Genomic DNA, 22343 nt, shown 5'->3' with positions numbered 1-22343 from the left:
TGGAGGAAAAATGTGAGGAGAAAAATGTGAATCAAAATCATAGGGTTAACCGAATCTCAGTATCAATTCTTGACTTTAGAATAAAGGGTTAAATTTCACACACCTTAGTTTAAATTGATACCTGCATCCCAAGCAAATACTGCCAATTACACAAGGCTCAGCATCTTTTAAAAGCTGTCTAGAGCCGAAGCCACCAGAGACCTCTCAGTCGCTGACAAGGATGGCTCAGCTAGATGGTAGAGCCTGCCACCTAGGCTAGATGTCGCTATGTTAACCATAGGAACAGGCAGTTGTGCGCCAACAGAGCCAGCAGCCCCAAGAGCGAAGACGCGTCTATAGCGCAAGCGCAGAGACCCCAGTGCCCCCCAGCGCCGCGCATGCGCCAACGTAACCACACGCTCCAGGGCCAGAGGCCCACAATTTGTCGTCACAGGGCAGCTGATCAGATGATCAGGGTGCGTCCGGCGTTTCCCTCCCTCTTCTATCCTCCACCCCTTTCCCCTCCCCTTGTCCCTCAGCCTTCTCCCTTCTTCCTCTCTCCCCTACTCCGGCGTCTCCAGCCGACTCCCGCTTCCGGTCGGCAGTCGTCTGCGAAAGAGTGTCCCGCCTCTTCCGCTTCTCTGGTGTCAGTGCCGGCGGCGGCAGCGGCGCCTGCGCGTCTCCTGTCAGGGTCAGCAGCCGGGTCCCCTGGGTAGTCCACCTGCACGTCGCGGCGCCGCATCCCGGGGGTCGATGGCAATGAACTATAATGCGAAGGATGAAGTGGACGGTGGACCCCCGTCTGCTCCTGGGGGCACCACGAAAACTCGGAGGCCGGATAACACGGCCTTCAAACAGCAAAGGCTGCCCGCTTGGCAGCCCTTCCTTACTGCGGGCACGGTGCTACCTACCTTCTTCATCATCGGCCTCATCTTCATCCCCATTGGCATCGGCATCTTCGTCACCTCCAACAACATCCGCGAGATCGAGGTGAGTGGAGGGAGCGGGAGAGTTGGCGTCACCGGAGGCCGGGTCTTCAGCGCCTGCCCCCTCCTACCTTAGCTCTCCCGAGGGGGACTGGCAGGTCCCGTCCTCCCCCTCCCCTCCGTCCTGTTTGGTTTCTTTCTGTATTGGCGGGTGTTCAGAATTCGCAGTTTTATCTTAGCGGCTTCCCACCCGTGATTTACACGGTTAGAAACGGAGTGAATGTTTAAAGTAGGAAGTGAGTCAGGTGAAGAACGCTTAGGAGTTAGGGTGTTTTTCAGCGAGGTGAAAAGAGAAGTGGGAGGAAAAGTTATGTCTAGCTGTAACCCGAGGGAGTTAACGGGTGAGAGTGTCATTACTTGTGTGGGCATTATCCCGGGACACAGAGATTACACCGTGGCCATTGTTGAGAAAAGGACCCAGAGTCATAGAGTTTTGATGCTTCTTATGTGAAGTCAAGTCGTATGTTACCAGGTCACACATTAGGACATTTGAGTAGTTCCAAATATGCACAGTACCTTTCATTTTGAGCTAATTCAGTGTTATTACATGTAGGGCATGATATAAGTAAAACATAGCCTGAAACTTCAATTCTGGTTTTGCGTTGAGGCAGTGTTTGTAATTATGCTGTACATTCTCCCATGACTTTTTAAAACTTTATAATAAAGTTAGTGACAGTATACTGAATAAGCTGTGCATTATTAAACATTTTACTGGTTTTGTTTTTAATGAACATTTTTCTTATATAAGACACGACAGAAAAACTTTATTGGGGAAGCATTTTGGTTTCTGTCTGCAGCAATAACAGTATCTGTATCCATCTGCAGTGGTGAAGAATTGTTGATAGATGTAAATACTGTACATTCATTAAACATTTGTTCTATTCTCTCTTCTTTCATATCCTAGCGTGTTTTATATGTTTGAAAAGGCAAAACCTGATAACAAGTAATCTTAACTTTTTTTTTTCATTTCTGTACATATGTATATATACTTGCACACTTTTTTTAAAAAAATTTTTTTTGGGTTGAACCAAGGGACACTTTATTACTGAGCTACATCCCTGGCCCTTTTTACTTTTTATTTATTTGTTTATTTATTTAAAATTTTGAGACATGGTTAAATTGCTTAAGTCCTCTTTAAGTTGCAGGGTTTGGTCTCAAACTTGCCATCCTCTTGCCTCAGCCTCTGGAGTCACTGGGATTACAGGTGTGCACCACTGTTCTTGGCCCCACAAGCTTTTTTAAAATAAATGTTGTATGTGATTTAATGGGGCTTTCAGGATAATTTTATTTTATTTTATTTATTTTTTTTAAAGAGAGAGAGAGAGAGAGAGAGAGAGAGAGAGAGAGGATTTTTTTAATATTTATTTTTTAGTTATCGGTGGGCACAACATCTTTGTTTGTATGTGGTGCTGAGAATCGAACCCGGGCCTCACGCATGCCAAGCGAGCGCGCTACCGCTTGAGCCACATCCCCAGCCCGATAATTTTATTTTTAACTAGGAAGTAGGGATTCTTTGTTTCCAGTTTAATTTAAAGTGTTACCTCTAAAAGCAAGAGCGATCTATTTTTAACTTTACAGTGCTTACTTCACTGTTAATAACAGTAATAAGAATAGTATGTATAGCATAACTAGTTTTTAAATCCTTTACTAAAAATCATTTTCAGTTTAATAACATGTTGCAGTATATTTTTTCAGTATGCATTTTTATGTCTGTATCTCCCTAATAGTTTTGTACATGTAGTTTAAAATGCTCCAAAATCTGAAACTTTTTAGGTATGTTATGTGGTGTACTCAAAAACTTTGGAATTTTGAAGTGTTGGATTTCATCCTGAGTAGGGATGCTCAACTGGTGAAGTCTATGCGAATATTCCAAAATCCAAAAAATTGAAATCTGAAGCACTTCTCAACCCAAGCATTTTTCACAACCACACTATGATCACACATTATATCAAGATTTGAGTAACATGGTGAAATGTGAAGACCATGATTCTAGTAGCTAGAGTCAGGCAGAGTTGGGTTAAATTCCAGCTCAGCAAATTAAGTAGCTGAGATTTTTGGAAAATTTACTTAATTTCTCTTAAGATCAGTATTAGAAGCAACATAGATACTAGTCTGGCACTAAGTAATGATGATCCTTAACCATGAGATGAGAAATGGAGTCAGAGAGGTTGAAATTTGACTGTAAACTAGATAAATTATAAAATTGAGACAGAAATCCACTATCTTGTTTCCCAATTTAAAGCTTTCACACTATACTAAGATCCTCCTGCAGTGCTAAATGATAGTAGAAGAAGTTGAAAATAATTTAACATTAAAAATTTGAATCATCTTATTTAAATTTCTTGATATTAAGGAGAAAGTAGCAATAATGTGGAATTTTATATGAATGATTATTTACAAATTATATGAAATTAAATATTTAACTTTTTTTAAACTTTAAAAATATTTTTTTAAGTTGTAGGTGGACACAATACATTTATCTATCTATCTATCTATTTATTTATTTTTATGTGGTGCTTAGGATCAAACTTAGTGCCTTATGTGCTAGGCAAGCATTCTTCCACTAAGCTATAGCCCCGGCCCTCTTTATAACTTTTGGCTTCTAAATTTTTTTTAACAGTAAATACTGGCAAAATGGAAATTTCTTAGATTGTTCTCATGTGCAGTTCCAATTTAAAGTTGCCTGAGATAAATGCTGCAGCTTGGTCTGGTCAAAAGAGCACTGAAGTTGGGTCAGGGTATTACAGTTGAAGTTCCAGTCTCACTCTCAAGTTTGAGATCCTAACCATGTTTTTTGAGTCTAGTTTCTTGATGAATCAAAATAATCAGTTTAGATTATCTCTAAGATTTTTTTCAACTTTAAAATTCTGTGACTTCCAACTTTAATGTGATTTAAAAAGTGCTGTGTATTCACATTGTATCACCTTTGGTACTAGAGGAAATAAAAATTAGTAATAACTTGGAATTTTGTACTAATATTGACATATAGTTATGCAGAGATAATCCATATATACTTAAAAGTGTTAGCATTAAGTATGTAGTGAAGTGTTTCTGAATTGGATCTGGAATTATTAGAAAAACCTTGGAAGCTTTCCCAAAACACACATTTGTCTGTCTGCACTTTTTTGTTTTTGTGCTGGGAATTGAACTCAGGACATCAAGCATGCAGTAGGCTACATCTCCAACCCCTCTACTTTTTGGAACCATTAGTTTAAAGTATGTTGAGGGTTATTGAAAGTAAATGGTTTGCTGGGTGCTGTGGCACATCCCTCTAATCCCAGTTGATTCAAGAGTCTGAGGCAGGAGGCTCATAAGTTTGAGGCCAGCCTTAGCAATTTAGTGAGACCTTGTCTCAAAATAAAAAAAAAATAGAAAGAGGGGGCTAGGGAGATAGCTCAGTGGTAAAGCACTTGCCCAGCATGCATGTGGCCCTGGGTTCAATCCCCATCACCACATAAAAAATAACAACAGAAGATTTTAAAAAATAAAAAGGGCTGAGGACTAGTGATAAAGTGCCCATGGGTTCAATCCCCAGTACAAAAAGAAAAAAATAAATGGTTAATGAGACATTCTGGCCAGCATTCACTTGTTACTGTAAGTTGTTTGCATCTTCAGTTTCTTTATTTTTTAAAGTTTGAAAACCTCATTGCTGTTTTAATTGAGATTACTAGGGCAAAGGAGACTTTTTAAATCAAAGTACTTAGCTTAACGTGCTATGGTCAAAAAACCCAAAATTTTAAGGCAAAATCAGTGAATATTTCATTTTTCCAGAATTGTTTTACTAAAAACTTACTGCTCTTATAAATCTGAACTAACCTGAAAAGAGTGTTTAAAAAAAAAATAGCTTGGCATTTTAATGTCTATATTTGGCAGCTTATTTCCTTTCTCCCCTTGTCAGGTTTATGTATTTTGTTGGTTTTTATATTTTATAAGTTAAATAAAATGAGGCTTTTAGAAAACTCAGTTTTTAATTTTATTGTTAAGAAAATATTTTACATATTATCTTAACACTAGGATTTTCTATCTCATTTTTTATTGGGAGTAAGGAATGAGTATTTCCTTTAATTTGGCAACTGCAAGAGTCAGGCACATACTTCCACAGCAAAGGTCATGCTTTTCTAGTTTAGGGTTCTTGGTGAAGCTGAGTTATGGAGCTAACTTGAAAAAGAGAGTAGGGTGTTTTAGTCAGCTTTTTTTGCTGCTGTGACTAAAAGATCTGACCAGAATGATTGTAGAGGGGGAAAGTTTTATTTAGGGACTCATGGTTTCAATGATCTCAGTCCGTAGAACCGGTTGCATTCCCTGGGGCTTTAGGTGAGGCTGAACATTATGGTGGAAGATTGTGGTGAAGGAAAGCAGCTCATGTAGTTATCTGGAAGCAGAGAGAGAGAGTCAGCCTGCTTCAGATACAAAATATATACCTCATAGCCATGCCCCAAGTCCCACCTCCTCCAGCCATACCCTACCGCTTCTGTTGCCATTCAGTTAATCCCTATCAGGGAATTAATTCACTAATTGGGTTAAGACTCTTACAACCCAATCATTTCTCCTCTGAACCTTTTTGTGTTGCTTCACAGTGAGCTTTTGGGAGGACACCTCATATCCAAACCATAACATGGGGTTATCTTAACTTTTGAAAAAACTTTTAACCGTATAAAGTTACATAGTTTTAAATTAATGGTTGGCCTGTAGTCCTAGCTACTTAGAGAGGCTGAGGGAGGGTGAGTTTAGGAATTCAAGGCCAGCTGAGCTGCATAGTAAGAGCCTGTCTCAAAAAAGTCAAAAAATTAATTAATGTTTAGAATCAAATGAGGGTGTTATTCAGAATAATATTCAGAATTAATTTAGAAACTGAACATTTACTTCCAATTAATATTGTCAAAAGTGTTCACGGTAAATTTTCATGAAATTTTAATGGATTAGCTTTACTCTCCTATATGATAAATTCCCATTTTATTATTATTTCATTTAGTCCACTCAGTTATTTTATCCTAATTAACTTCTGTTTTCTGATAAAAACATATTTTTATCTATGTTTTTACTCCTGTGTAACTTGAATTCTTAGGTTGTAAAATTTTTAAGATAAGATTTTTCCACCTGCATTAGTGATCTTTGTTTATACTTATTCTTTAGCTAAGAGTCAAGGAAGGATAAATTGCTTTTTATAAATGATTGTTAAAGATTAAGCATTTTGGATAACCCCTGTTGGATCCCCGTGGGATTTCTGTCTCTTTTTTTTCCCCTCACTTGAATAAATCCTACTCTTTTTCTCTCCAAAAAAAAGGGGGGGGGCATTTGACAATTTTAATACTCAAATTGATTGAAGTTGCTAAAAACCCACAAGCCCTTAGAATTTTTTTTTAAATTATTGGTTGTTCAAAATATTACAAAGCTCTTGACGTATCATTTTTCATACATTTGATTCAAGTGGGTTATGAACTCCCATTTTTACCCTGTATACAGATTGCAGAATCACATCGGTTACACATCCACGTTTTTACATATTGCCATACTAGTGACTGTTGTATTCTGCTACCTTTCCTATCCTCTACTATTCCCCCTCCCCTCCCCTCCCCTCCCATCTTCTCTCTCTACCCCATCTACTGTAATTCATTTCTCTCCCTTGTTTTTTAATTTTTTTCCCTTTCCCCTCACATCCTCTTATATGTAATTTTGTATAACAATGAGTGTCTCCTTCCATTTCCATGCAATTTCCCTTCTCTCTCCCTTTCCCTCCCACCCGTCCCAGTTTAATGTTAATCTTTTTCTCATGCTCTTCCTCCTTGCTCTGTTCTTAGTTGTTCTCCTTATATCAAAGAAGACATTAAGCCCTTAGAAATTAACAGGCTTGTGGTATTAATGTTTTTGTTTCTCAAGTAACATTAGTGCTTAAATCAAAGAATGGTAAAGTAAATATGGCCTACTTGACTGTGTTTTGTGGCCCCAGGAACTGAAAATGATTTTACAGATGCGCATTTGCAATCTATTTGCTGATTGGGAATGCTAACTTTGAATTTCAATTATGTGGAATATTATGCCCCCCCAAAAGAATTCTGTTCTTCTCATGAGTAGACCCTATGCTAACAAAAATTTGAACACAAATATTATATTTTGAATTTCATTAATAACAATTGTAAATTTTTCTTTCTTGTTACTTAAGTGTTTACATAAAATCCTTGACCTTGTTCCTTGAAGGGTCTCCAAAGCTTGGGGTATTTTCTGGCTCTTTAGAGAAGGAAATGCCTGCCTTTGACTTAGAGTTTTAAATCAAATTTAGCATTTGCTACAAAAATAACTATGTTTAAGTTTACATTTTCTAATCCTTAATAATCGTTTGTTCTGATCCTTAGTAATCATTTGAGGTAGGTGTAATTATTCCTGGTAATTGCTTTTGTTCAACCACCTCTGTGGATTTAGTAGATATAAAATACATTAGCTAAGATTACCATTAATCTTGGTTTAGGTAGATCTTTCTTAATTTCTTTGTCACAGATAAAATTCAGTCAGCCTGAAGAGAGTTGCTTTTCAAATTTTACTTTCATTATCTTTTGTCTACATTGGAACCTCTAGAAAAGGACTCTTGAAAAATTCTTTGGTATGCAATAGTCACTTCAAGAGAGGAACTTAAAATACCATTTTAAATTTAATCCAGTTAATACTTGAAATGATTTATCTTTATTACTCAGCATTTTGTGGAGTGACCTGTTTGGGTCTTATATTGATTTCCTTTTAAATAAATTTACATTCAAAATGGAACTTTTCCAGTCCTATACAGTGTAAAAAATGCATGTCCTTCAAATTTATTCTTTCCTATCACTTTAAATTCAGAGTCTTTTTCTTAGGAATAGAGCATATTTTTAGAAGTACTCTAATTACTAAATTTTAAAATTATTAAGAAGTGCCAGTTTGATTTAGGATTACAGTGGTAGGAAAACAAAGCTGAAAAAGACAGTAACTTTTTCAACTAATCTACTCATTTATAAATATCTGTCCTATTTTGCTTCTGGTTCTTTCAAAATTTGGATTTAAATTAATGGGAAGTCTCCAGACAATCATTATTTTGAACTATGCCTTGTATGCTTTTGACATTTGAAAAACATTACTTTTTTATTTTTAAACAATGGATTGAACCTGGGGGTGCTTAACCACTGAGCCACATTCCCATCCTTTTAAAAAAGTCTTATGAGACAGTGTCTCTCAAAGTTGCTTATGGCCTTGCTAAATTGCAATCCTCCTGCCTCAGCCCCTGGAGTCCTGGGAATTACAGGTATGTGACACCACACCCAGCTGAGAAGCTTTACTTTTTCAAAATAAGGGAACTATGTTCCCATTTTCCACTTAGTAGCCTCCTTTCTTTCTAAGGTTGAAATTATTAGTTTAGTATAATTGTGTCTTTTGAAATCTTATGGATTGTTATATTCAACAGATTTTATTACAGTCTGAACATTAGGTCAGACTACCCTTGAATTTTAGCTTGATATATAGTGGTAATTTTAATCAATTATTTTAATAAACATAGTACATTTTTCTGTATACAAAGTGCCTCTTTGGCCATAGCGGATGATAGAAAATGTTTGGGGACAGGGAGACAGGGCTTCTTCTTCTTCTTTTTTTCTTTTTTTCAGTGGAGGTATATCTTAAAAAGCCTGGAATCTTTTGGGGAAGATGAAACACACATTTAGCAGGAAGATTAAGCATCGCTGGGTGAGTGGTACACACAGAATATATCTTAGTAGTTCAAAGAAAGACAAGATGACATCAGTCTATATCAGGGAAAGCTTTATGTAGGAAGAAGACTTTGAGCTGGAACTTGAAGGACAAATGGTGCTTATAAAGGAGAAGTTTGGATGCATTCCAATAAAAGAGATTAATATGAGCAGTGATCTAGTGGCAGAAAATCAAAATGTGTATAGAGAAAATAAGAGGAAGGGCAAATTACCTGGTGGATCGTCTTCGGTATTTTGTAGTGAATGTATTAAATCAGGAAAGTGTATATTGGTTAGTGTTGGGTTAGCAGTGAGTAATTGAGAATGAAGATCTTAAATGACTTAGGAACCTAATATGAAGCTGATAGAAGGCTGTTTTACTGAGTCCTCACTCTACCATTTACTTCTAACATTCTTAGAAATTGGTTCTCATGCCTAGGTTCAAGATGGAGGCTAGAGTTCGGATTGCCTTCTTTGGGCAGTAGTATAGAAGAAAGGATGAAGAACAAAGGATAAAGCACTTTTTCAAAAGTTTCTTGGAAGCTGCCATGTTCCACTAACAAGGCCATGCTAGCTGCAAGGAAGGATGGAAAATATAGTTTTTATTCTAATAACAAGATTTTCTGGTAGTGAGAATTTTATACTAAAGAAGAAAGGTAAAACAGAAGTTGAGGTAGTAGGTTGTTAGCAGTCTGTGTATCACAAAGTTATAGGAAGATTTATCTGGTGGTAAAATGATATGTCAGTTGAGAGCTAGCTCATCTAGGTATGAGAGTCTAGTGATTTAGAAAATGAGTTTATAATGATTACATTTTAAAATTGATTATGGTAATTTGTTGAACTTGATTTCATATAAAGGGCATTGTGTTTTTTAATGTGAAAAGCAAATTAGATATATGATATTACTGATAAGTTAAATAAGTTACAGAAGGAAAGTTGAATATCATTACCTTCCTTTTGTTTTCTTCAACCTCTTTTTTTATCCATTCAATATATGAATGTGTTCTAATTTCTCAAAAATGAAAACATGCTTTTTAAATTCTATTAAATACTGAAAACAGTTCAAAATGACAAACATTTTTTTTCAGAGTTCACTGCTAATAATTTTATATACTTTATATCAGTTACTGTTATTGTTATTATTCTCTTTCTCTTTTTTTTTTTTTTTTTTTTTTGATGAGGACATTGAATCTGTAAGTCTTTTGCTTACAGTTGAGCAGCTGGTATTCAAACCTTGCACTCTGACCTCTTGTTTTGTTTCTTCTGGGTGTTGGTCAATATTCTCTTTTATAGCACCATCTGTATAAAAAGAAGGGTCCACACTCGTCCATAATATCTTTCTTATATCTCCTATTCATTTCTTAATTTGCTGTTGGAAGATAAAAAAGTGCTCTGAAGAAAAATGAAGGGTTGAGAGATAGTTCACAATTTTAAATAGAATAACCAGGAAGGGCTCCAGAAAATTGGTATTTAGTGAAGATATAAAAACAAGGTAAGGGAATAAATCATGCTGATGTCTGAGGGAAGAATATCCTATGCCAAAGAAATAGTAAGAGCAAAGGTCTTGAGGAACATGCTTAGTAGGAAGAGGAATATCAAAGAGGCCAATATGGCTGAAGCAGGGTAAGAGGTCCAGGAGAATAGTAAAAGATTAGGTTGAAGTGGTAAAGCATTGGGGTCTATATCATGTAGGCCACTATAAAGACCTTGACTTTTCATACTCTATGTCATGGGAAACTATTAGAACAGTTTTGCACAGATAGGTGACATAATTGCTTATTATTAAAAGAGTGACTCTGGTCATGAAATGGAGAGTATTGCTTGGGGAATAAGAATAGAAGGTAGAGTGTTCTGATAGGAAAAACAAACAAAAATTTTTCTTCTTTTCATACACCATTCATCATCACACTTCTGACATCAGGTATGGTTACCTGCCTCTCCCCAAGAGATCCTAACATCAGATGCTTTTGTACATACCAACTGGGTGTCCTGTGACTTAATTTGGTTCTGACACTATCATAGAATAGCATCAAGCCCCACAGGTTAAGAACTCAGTACCAATACTACCCTTCAGCCCCCATTTCAGTTGCCAATTACAAGTCCCAGGTTGTCTGATCAACTAGCTACAAATGAGGATTTCCATGCCCCTTCTCTGGGTTTGTCTTATTTGCTAGAGTGGCTCACAGAATCCAAGGGAACTCTTACTAAAGGATATAACAAAGGATACAAATGAACAGCCAAGTGGAAGAGATGCATAGGGTAGGAGTTATAGGGGAAGGGGTAAGGAGCTTCCATGGTCTTCTGGGTGCACCACTCTCCAGGTGAGTTTTATGGAGGTTTCATTACGTTAGAATGATGATGAAATTACTGGCCATTGGTGATCAACTCAAGGCTCAGTTTTTTTCTTTTCCCCAGATGTTGAGAGGGAACTAAAAGCTCTAACCCTTTAATTAGGCCTTGGTCTTTTAAGGATGGGGTGACCAGCCTCTAACCTTAAGCTACCAAGGGGCCCATAGCCACCAGTCATTCATTGGCTTACCACTCTTGAGATCCCAAGTGTTTTAGGAAATACAATGCCCTGCTTTATTCATGTTAATTATCTATTTCTTTGATCTACCTTGTGTATAGACTGCAGCATAACTAACAAAGTCCTTTCATCAGTTATATCCTAAGAAGTTTTTATAACTTGATATCTTAGTAAGGCTTTAATTATCTGAAACTTCATGGTGGAATTTATTATTTTTTGTTTGTAGAAATGAGTTAAATGCCATACATAAAAAATTTGTGAGGAAATTTGTACATTTGTCATCCTATCTTTTCCCCTACCCCGCAATTACCTGCAGTTTAACTTTCCACACTTTTGGCTACCCATGATCAGTTGTGGTCTGAAAATAGTAAATTGAAAAATCCAGAAATAAACAATGCATGAGTTTTAAATTACATGTCATTTTGAGTAGCACAGTGAAGTCTTGTGCCCTCCTGTTCATCCTGCTTGGTATATGAATCATCCTTTTGTCCAGAGTATCCACACTGTATATGCTACCTGCCAGTTAGCACTTAGTAGCTACCTGAGTTATCAGATTGACTGTCCTGGTGCTGCAATGATTATGTTCAAGTAACTCTTATTTTACTGTGGCCCCAAAGCATAAAAGTAGTGATGCTGTTAATTCCATTATGCCATAAGGAAGCCATAAAGTGCTCTCTTTAAGTGAAAAGGAGAAAGTTCTCAAGAAAGAAAGAAAACATTGTGTACTGAGGTTGCTAATGTCTATATTATAAGATATTTTGAGAGACCACATTCTTGTAACTTATTATATATAGTTATATATATAAAAGATAAATTACTAACTATAAAAGTTATATATATAATATAGTTATATATATATAATATATATATATATAATTTATCTTTTATCTGCATTCCAGATTAAAAATATGAAGAGTTAATTATACTGTTTAAAATGTTAGTATTAATAATTGGTACCAACTTTATTTTAAAACGTAGTATTTTAAAAATTGAATTCCATATTTGAATTATTGTAGGGTGCATGCTTGTTTTTTAATACATGGAAGAACCAGTGTAGTCAAATGGAAGGAACAGCAACTTTGGAGGCAGACAAATCAAATTCTGAATGGATTGAATTGTGTTCCCCCAAAAGATATGGTTACCTGTGAATGTGATTTTATTTGGGACTAGAGCCCTTGCAGCTGTAATTGAGTTAATGACTAATCAAGTCATTAGGGTGGGCCCCTAATTGATAAAATTGGTAAGTTTATAAGAAAAAAATAGACACACAGTGAAGATGATGTGAAGGTAGAAACATCAGACACCATATAATAAGAATCAGAGATGGGGTGCTACAGCTGTAAGCCAAAGATGTCCAAGGATTGCACTTCCAGAAACTAGGAAGAAGCAAGGAAGTCCCGGAAAGAGTATGGCTCATTTAACATCTTGAATTTGGGCTTTTTGTCTCCACAATTATGAGAGAATATATTTCTCCTGTTCCAAAGCATCATGTTTGTGGTAATTTTGTTACAGCAGAATTAGGAAACTAATGCAGACACTTAACTGTTGTATGATCTTGGGCAGTCACATTTTATCACTGATTCTCACTTTTCTCATTCATAAAAGACTAAGAACAATTCTGGCTTGGGGTAGATTTTTGAATATAATAGCTGGATTTGTTACTGCTTTCCTTTCTTCAAAGACAATTTATACTTATGTATTACCTAATTCATTAATCATTTCCAAATAATAGATTTTAATTTACTAATTGGGTTAGAATTAAAGTCTTCCCTTATAGTTCCCTCTTCAATTCTCTAATTTACACAAAATAATAAATTTCAAGTGAGCCATAGAATTTCTTGAGACTAATTTTTTTTTGGGGGGGGTGAATATTAAGTTTAGAACAGATGACCTTAAAACAGTTTTTAAAATCTGCTTTTAAGGTTGCTTTTAAGTTGCTTCATTGAATTTATTTTTCCTTTTAAGAGCAAGTTATTTCAGAGTGATTAGGTATCCACTTTTTTTTCTCTGTGGAAGTGCTTAGTTATGTTTTTCTCTTGCAGATTGATTATACCGGAATAGAGCCTTCCAGTCCCTGCAATAAATGTTTGTCTCCAGTTGAAACACCTTGTATTTGTACCATTAACTTCACACTGGAAAAGTCATTTGAGGTCTGTGTTTCCAAGTAAAGTGTTAGAAAACCAATGTTTTTAAAAATATTGATAGTCTATTAACCTTTTTTCTAGGTACTTTCTTCTTATAGAGAGAACTCAGTTTAATTTATTGGAATATACCTTTGAGAAAGATTGTTTTATGTGTTTGACCATTGCATTTTGCTGTATGATTAAGAAATTATTTGAATGGTTAACTTTAGTACTTTCAGATAAAATTATATGGAATCACTTTATCCTTTCACTTCAAAATTTTGTAACTGTACAAATCAGTTTTATGTTTATATGTGCATTGTATTTTAAAATTATTGCTCAAATTGCTTTTTAATTATAAAACATTTTATTAGGAAAAAAATGTGGCATCTATACACAATGGAGTATTATACAGCACTAAGAAATGACAAAATCATAGAATTTGCAGGGAAATGGATGGCATTAGAGCAGATTATGCTCAGTGAAGCTAGCCAAGCCCTAAAAAACAAATGCCAAATGTCTTCTTTGATATAAAGAGAGCAACTAAGAACAGAACAGGAAGGAAGAGCATGAGGAAAAGACTAACAGTAAACAAAGACGAATAGCGGGAGAGAAAGGGAGAGAGAAGGGAAAGCATATGGAAATGGTAGGAGACCTTCAATGATACACAAAATTATAAGAGGTTATGAGGGGCAAGGGGGAGGGGGGATAAAGGGGAGAGAATTGAACAACAGCAGAGGAGGTAGAGAGGGAAGATGGGAGGGGAGGGGAGGGGAGGGGAGATAGTAGGGGATAGGAAAGGTAGCAGAATACAACAGTCACTAATATGCCATTATGTAATAATGTGAGTATGTAACAGATGTGATTCTGCAATCTGTATTTGGGGTAAAAATGGGAGTTCAAAACCCAATTGAGTCTAATGTATGAAAGATGATATATCATGAGCTCTGTAATGTTTTGAACAATCAATAAAAAAAAACCAAAAAAACAAAAAAAAAAAGAAAATACTAATTCTCATTATTTAATTAGATAATTTTTCTGTGAGATATGAAACATTACCAAAAATGCAAACACTTAACACTTTATTGATCTTTTATATTTTGATAAGTGCTTGGAACTGTGTGTGTGTGTGTGTGTGTGTGTGTGTGTGTGTGTGTGTGTGTCTGTCTGTCTGTCTGTCTGTCTTTTGCATTCTGACATGCCATTCTTGGTCACTAAGCATATTCTAAGGGAACTAAAAATTCAGAATGGGCATGGAAAGAACAATTTGTACTATAATCTGTCTGAAAATTGAGCTTTATAAAATTATCATTCAGGGTGCAAAACTGCTTTAATACATGCCAACATTTTAGATATACTGTATTTCAGATTTTCTAAAGGTCATGATAACTTTATAAGATTGTTGCCACCCAATTCACAATAGCTAGACTGTGGAACCAAGCTAGATGCTCTTCAATAGATGAATGGATAAAAAAAATCTGGCATTTATACACAATGGAATATTACTCAGCACTAAAAAATAACAAAATCATGGCACTTGCAGGGAAATGGATGGCATTAGAGCAGATTATGCTAAGTGAAGTTAGCCAATCCCTAATGTCTTTTTTGATATCTCAAAACTGAGCAGGGAGGAAGAGCATAAGAAGAAGATTACCATTTTTTTATTATTAGTTGTTCAAAACATTACAAAGCTCTTGACATATCATATTTCATATATTTGATTCAAGCGGATTATGAACTCCCATTTTTACTCCGTATACAGATTTCAGAATCACATAGGTTACACATCAGAAGATTACCATTAAACAGGGACGAGAGGTGGGAGGGAATGGGAGAGAGAAGGGGAATTGCACGGAAGATGGAAGGAGACCCTCATTGTTATACAAAATTACATATAAGAGGATGTGAGGGGGAAGGGAAAAAAAAGAGAGAAATGAGTTACAGTAGATAGGGTAGAGAGAGATGATGGGAGGGGAGGGGAGGGGAGGAGGGATAGGAAGGGGATAGGAAGGGCAGCAGACTACAACAGACAGTAGTATGGCAGTATGTATAAACGTAACTGTATAACCAATGTGATCCTGCAGTCTGTTCACGTGGGAAAAACAAGAATTCTTACCCCATTTGAATCAAATGTATGATATATGATATATCAAGATCATTGTAATGTTTTGAGCAACTAATAAAAAAAAAGATTGTTGCCACCTAGTGGTTATAGTTGCTCTTGTGCTGAGATGGAGCACAGGATAAATGCTGCCTTTGAAAAAACCATGAAAACTTAATTTAATTTTATTTCAACAGAAATAACATATAAATTTAATGTATCTTTAAAAGTCTAGTCTTTCAACTAGATTGGCAAACTATAAAGACACAGTATATTTGCTTTTGTCAGAATAGGCAGAATTGAAGAAATGAAACTTGAAATGATTTAGAAGCTCCCTCATTTATAAAAACCTATTTCAGAATTTCTCTTCTGCAAACATGATCAGCCTCAGATTCAGTCTTTCGTAGGTTCTTTGTTTCTTCATAAAATTTGAATTGGACTAAAATCCTTTTTAGGAAACTTAAAATAGGTTACTTTGTCTTTGTATTCATTGAAATGCTCTCCTTTTTAATTTATAAATTGAAATTACTGTACTGATTCTTAATTGAGAATGATACTTTTTTTTCCCCCACAAAAGGCACATATATCCTGTTCCTGTTTCTATGATGTAATTTTGATAGAAAATTCTTTCCCAAGTTATTTTGAAGTTGGCTCCACTAAATGTATTATAGTTCCCTCTTGATTATTGTCAAGTGACTCCTTGTCTAAAATACTCTAATTACTAATTTTTAATATTTTATACTGTCCTATTGAGAAATTTTATAGCTTTATTCAGTTCAGAATTTATTTGCTTAGATAATAAATGAAAGTTTGACCATTATTTCTCAGAAAAATTGATGCCAATTGGGTGAAGACCAGTCTGGATGTGTGTGTGTGTGTGTGTGTGTGTGTCTCTCTCTGTCTGTGTGTGTCTGTCTTTTACATTCTGATATGCCATTCTTGGTCATTTTGTAACTGTACAAATACAAATTAGAAAATTTTAGATACAAAGTTGCCCAGGATAGGCTAATAGAGTCCTATAGTGTTATTTTTAAATGTAAATGGTACTTTTTTGAAGTATTTAAGGATAGTTTGAAAGTTTACTTTGGGGTTTTTGTATTATACCTTGTTCAACCATTTTAAATTGCTAAGTACTTGTAGAATTTACCCCAGACCCATTATCACAAATTGTAAACTAGTAAAGTTCAAATTACTTAACTTTTGAAAACCTTTTCCCCTCTCCTTTCTCTAGGGCAATGTGTTCATGTATTATGGACTGTCTAATTTCTATCAAAATCATCGTCGTTATGTGAAATCTCGAGATGATAGTCAACTAAATGGAGATCGTAGTGCTTTGCTTGTAAGTAAAATGGTGAAATATGAAAATGTGGTATCTGCAGAATAGCATACGGTAATCATTCAGTTAGAAATATTAAGTATTTAATGTTAGGATGAAATTTAAAGTGTTATTTGTCATTTCTGCTTTATATAGTGAGGGTTTGTAGTTACAATACTTTTTTTCCTGGAATTTGTATAGCTTCATGACTTCTTACAGCCAGAGGACACACTACTACCTGCCCGTTTCTAGTAATCATTGGGAGTTTGGCTTTATTAAACTGTTTGTAATAGAATTTTGATGAACCTAGCATTCTGGATGTATAAATGTGTTCTGTTTGGGTTTGGTCATTATTAATTATTATGCTAAGTAGGGGATGTGCAGAAAAGGGCTTTTAATTTCTGAGATTGTGTTTTAAAGTTAAATATAGGTACTCTCCATTTTTTAATTTGTTGGAAGCCTGAGCAGTAAAATCCAGAAGGTAGGCTACTGAAAAACTGTGGAGTTTTTGAGTACTGAAAAGCTCTATGGAGCTTTTTGAAAATACAGATTTCAGAATTTTCCAGAAAATATATCAGTGTCTTCAGGGGTAGAGCTCTAGAATATCTATTTTTTAGTAAGCTCCCCTTCTGATGCCTTGGCTTATTTAGGAAACTGGACTAGAGGATTGTAGTTTCTTGACTGCTCAACTTTTGCATAGTAGTGGTTTGTGCCTCAGTATTTTATGTTATTGTTGTCAATGCAGCAAACATTCAGAAGCTCAAAGCGTTTTAGGTTCTCTTAGAGTTGGTAAATCTTTTAGAGTTCAGTCTAGGACTATGTTGTTAGCAGAATGGGCCTGGCAGATTTATAGCTGCCTTATCCTATCTGGTTTTATTGCTGGTTTCTCTGTGGGATTTAAGAAATAAAAGTCTATCTAGAGATTCCCTGGTATGCAAAGCATTCTGGTTAACTATAATATTTTGCAATTCATTGTATTCTATTTACTCCATGGAATCCAATTTTTAGGTCTCAAATCCAGAGCAGATGATGTACTTTCAGACATATCAAATTCCTAGACCTTTCCAAATTTGTCATTTGGTATTATATTCAAAGAATCAGAAATGATGGTTGATTTAAAATTTACTTGATAATTTTTCTTTTTTGTAATTATTTTATTTAGATACACATGATCCTCATTGAGAGAAAAGGAAGCTGAAACTTTATTCTTTTCTTACAAATCTCAAGAAAGATTTTAGAATAGGGATTGATGAACTTTTTCTGTGGAGGGCAATATAATAAATATTTTTGGCTTAGTAGGTCATATTGTCTCTGTTGCATCTATTCAACTCTACCAATGTAGAATGAAACAGCCATAGACAGTTCCTAAATGAGTGGATATAGTTGTGTTCTAATAAAATGTTATTTATAAAAATGAATGGTGGGATGGTTTTAGCCCGTGGGCTGTCATTTTTTAATCCTTGGACTAGAACAAAAAATATTATTCTAAGACCAGAAAACTTTCAGAAATCTTATGAATATTAAGAATAGCACATTGAAGTCCAAGTTACTTGATGTTGCATGTAAGGCTTTTCACAATCTGACATAGTCTACCACATCAGTTTTACTAATTATCTTTAATACATCTTTGGCCTGACTGGCCTGGGCCTTGTTTGCCATTCCCTAACTGTGCCTGTGACATGAGTAATCTGCCTCTCATAATTTATCATTTCATTTGCCTAGAATGATGTTTTTACACTACCTTTGAAGGACTGCTCATTTCATGACCTATATTTTTCCTAAGTGCCTTTTGATTCAAAATATCTTCTTTAGATATTTACCTTATTCATATCTTGGTCCAAAACATCGTCACTTTTTTGCTTTGGTTAGATGTTTCCCATCGTCCAGTCTTGCCCGTCCTTTCCAGGCCATTCCCCACAAAGCAGCTATAGTGATTTTTTAAAAATGTAGATATCACTTCCCTACTTAAAATCTTGTAAGGGTTTATTAGCACTTGAAGTAAAATTTCAGGATGATCTGAGCTATGCGTAATCTTCCATTTTTATCATATAGTATTTTCTCTCTGCTAACTAGCTATATTCACCTTTATCTGCTATCGGTTTTTTCTTAAGAACATTTTATTTTCTGGGCTTAAACTGTCTTCTGCCTGCTCTTCATATAGTTGGAGCCTATTATTTTAGGTTTATCTTATATGTTACTTCCTCCAGAAATAAGTTTTTCCCCCCTCCTACTTTATCTTCGTTATTCACTCACATAGTCTCTTCATAACATTTATTATAATTTGTAATTATGAATTTGTTTACTTAATAAATTTATTACCTGTTTTCCTAACTATACTGTAAACTCATGAGAGTAGGGAACATGACTTTCTATAATCACCATGTTCCAAACAGCTGGCCTAGTGCATGGAAAGCATTTAATAAATATTGGATGAAAATAGACATCTTTATTGTGGCTTTCATTTTATATTATACTCGGTTGTGTCTGAGTATGTTTTCTCTCTGTTACATTCTGAACTGTTTAAAAGCAGGGATTTTTTTTTTTTTTCTGATAACCCAGCCTGTATATGGTGTATATTAGGGACTCATTAAATTGTTTTTCTAAGCCAGTTACTGCCGTATACCTAACATTGCTTAGCTCAGTGTCTGACACACAGGCAGTAAATAATATTTTTTTTCTTTTAAAATATTCTAAGAATTTAGCAGCTAGAATACATTTGTCCTATTATGAGTTTATTTATGTTTAATAACCTATTAAAAATCATAGTTTTCATTAAAATGTTCAGAAAGAAATAGGCCAGTTATAAATGTTATCAGTCTTCATGGTCTTGGACTACAAACTTTCTCAATATAGATGGCTCAGGGACCAAAGAACTGAGAAGTCAAATATTGAAACCTTATGAGATCCCAATCACATGTTTCCTTCTCACCTAGTGCTTTTACTAGTCTAGACATAGAGAATGCAGATATAAGTCAAGCTTAGTAGGTAATGGAAGAGGTCTAACTCGGGTCTCATTAGTTTCAAGTTGGGATTATTTTGGTTTGTTACATGTTTGAGACATGGATTAATGTTGCCTGAGAGTCCCAGAACAACTCAGGCATTTGTCTAACCATAGACTTAGTTTAACTCTGTAATAGCCTCATCTCCTTGAGATGTTCATTAAGAACTAAGTCAAAATCTAGTCTGGAAGACGGGCAAATGTTCTGCCTGCCAGCATTTTCATTTTTCTTATACCTGGATACACAAATTAAAGATCATTGTATTCTGGGAATCTGCATTAAACTCACTTCTTCCTTCCTTCTTTCATTAGACGTTGTATTCAATCCCAAATTATAAGATTTGAAATAATTGGACATGTTCATTTTATAAGTGAAGCTTAGTTTAATCAAGGAACTTGTCTAAGAAACTAGAATGTCTGTTCCTTTTGCTTCCAGTTTAAGATTCTCATAATTTTATATCACAACTTGGATTGACAATGGATGATTTCTTAATTTTTTTCCTTAGGCAGAAAAATCTTTATGCTTATGGTTTCTATGTTGCTTTGAAAATATGCTGATTTGATAAGTATATATAACAATATATGCAAGTAAATGTTTCATTAAAAAGGTGGTAGAATAGTTTGAGTCTTTACGTGTGGTGTTATTTATAGCTTTGATTCATTTCAGATTGATTTTATATGTGTTACAAGTAAGAAACATGCATGGATTGAATTTTTAATCAGTAACCGGGGATAGCTCATAGTTCTTCCAGAGGCATAGGTGATAATTTCTCTCTTTTTTTCCTCCTAAAAACCAGAATCCCAGTAAGGAATGTGAGCCTTATCGAAGAAATGAAGACAAACCAATTGCTCCTTGTGGAGCTATTGCTAACAGCATGTTTAATGGTATGATATAGATACAAACATAGATATAGATAGAGGCATATATAATTAGGACAGTTTGTATAACCTTATTACCAATTTGTTAGTGTAGTAAATGTGAATGAAATTGAGAAATTTAGCTTTAAGATAAATACTCAGGTCATAAATGGAGTTTATAATGCTTTGTGACTTCCTTTTGAGCATTCTTATGTAAGACTAGATTTTTTTCTGAGAAGAAAGAAGCAGAGATATTTTTCTAATCTTCCTATTTCGTATACTACAAAAGTCAAACTGCCATTCGCACTGACTTTATTTGTTCCATTAAAAGGGAGATAGAGTGCTGGGGTTTTGGCTCAGTGGTACAGCACTTGCCTAGGATGTGTGAAGCAGTGGGTTTGAGTTTCAGCACCACATATAATAAATGAATAAAATAAAGGTTCATCAACAACTAAAAAAAAAAAAGTCGGGGGATACAGTTGATCATTTAGAGCAGTCCTGTCTGATAGAAATGTAATGTGAACCTTAAATGTGGGCCATGTAGGTAATTTTAAGTTTTTTAGCAGTCACATTGAAAATCCTTAAGTGAAATAAGTGAATTTAATTTTAATAATACATTTTATTTAACCCTATATGCCCATGTTATCATTTTAGCATGTAATAATATGTAAAAGTGTTTGAGATATTTTATGTATATATTTTTAGTAAGTCCTTGATATCTGACATACATTATATACTTACTGAACATATATGTACTAACCATATTTCAAGGGCTCAGTGGCAATTTGTGCCTAGTGGTTACCATGTACAGATAATGTAATAGTTAAGCCTGGAGTATTAAGAATGTGTTATTGAAAGGAAGAGAGGCAAATTTACCTTGCAGTTTTATTTGGGTTAATATTAAAACACTTGATCTTATGTGAGCTAGGCAGCCTGTCATATAGGAAAGTGTATTTGCATTGAGGAAAGAAGTCCCTTTGGACTTTAAATTGCTATAGTTAACTCACATCTGAAATAGAGTAAATGTGAATCCTATGTCTTCTCTGTCACACTCACATTTGGAAGCAAATACCAGATCCTCATTTCTTGTGAAATAAAGCAAGGGCTATAGATTTTTAGTGGTATGAATTTTTAGTAGATATTAGTAATATTTTCCTTTTCTTATGTAGATACATTAGAATTGTTTCTGGTCGCCAATGAATCTGATCCTACACTTATGCTCATTCCTTTGAAAAGGAGAGGTATTGCTTGGTGGACGGATAAAAATGTGAAATTCAGAAATCCTCCTGGAACGGAAAGCCTGAAAGAACGATTTAAAGGTAAAACATTACTAATATTCTCTTAAAAAAAAAAAAACAACTCACTCTGCTGGCCTGCCCTTGACTCCCCCACCACTTGAGGAACGAGCCCGGGAAGCCCATGCTAGCAGGCACCGGGTGAGAGGCCCCTTCCAGCTTCGGCTGAGTGCCTAGATGCTGGAGAAGGTTCCAGATTTGAGGAAGACATTTACTTTGTACCTGCCTGCCTACTCCTCTCTCTGCCCCTGTTAGACTCTCCAGCTTTGAGATGCTGACCTTCACTGCTCAGCTAAGGATCCTGAGAATTCTACCTTCTCTAAACACATCCAGCTGAGTGAACCCAGGGTGTTATTTCACCTGGGGAGAGTAAGAAATGGGGGGATCAAATCACCAAAGCAAGAGCTGTCTTGGGACCTCAAGAAGAGGAGTGAAGCTGGAACCACCAGGGAGTA

General features: G+C 35.3%; 1 protein-coding gene across 1 annotated transcript in view; it reads left to right on the top strand.

Annotated features, from left to right (window-relative positions):
- The first annotated feature begins 487 nt into the window (after positions 1–487).
- The window catches only part of TMEM30A (transmembrane protein 30A), a 30313-nt gene continuing 8457 nt past the window's right edge, over positions 488–22343 (top strand). The window contains exons 1-5 of the mRNA XM_081296103.1: positions 488–969; positions 13241–13348; positions 16654–16761; positions 20533–20620; positions 21763–21912. Of these exons, the coding sequence (XP_081152229.1) occupies positions 733–969; positions 13241–13348; positions 16654–16761; positions 20533–20620; positions 21763–21912 (691 nt within the window). The 5' untranslated portion in view covers positions 488–732. The remainder of the gene's footprint in view (positions 970–13240; positions 13349–16653; positions 16762–20532; positions 20621–21762; positions 21913–22343) is intronic.

This window comes from Spermophilus citellus (assembly GCF_964194105.1).
Source record: "Spermophilus citellus genome assembly, chromosome: 5".
Lineage (NCBI taxonomy): Eukaryota > Metazoa > Chordata > Mammalia > Rodentia > Sciuridae > Spermophilus > Spermophilus citellus.
The sequence above is the reverse complement of the archived record's forward strand: the minus strand, read 5'-3'. Positions and strand labels throughout refer to the sequence as shown.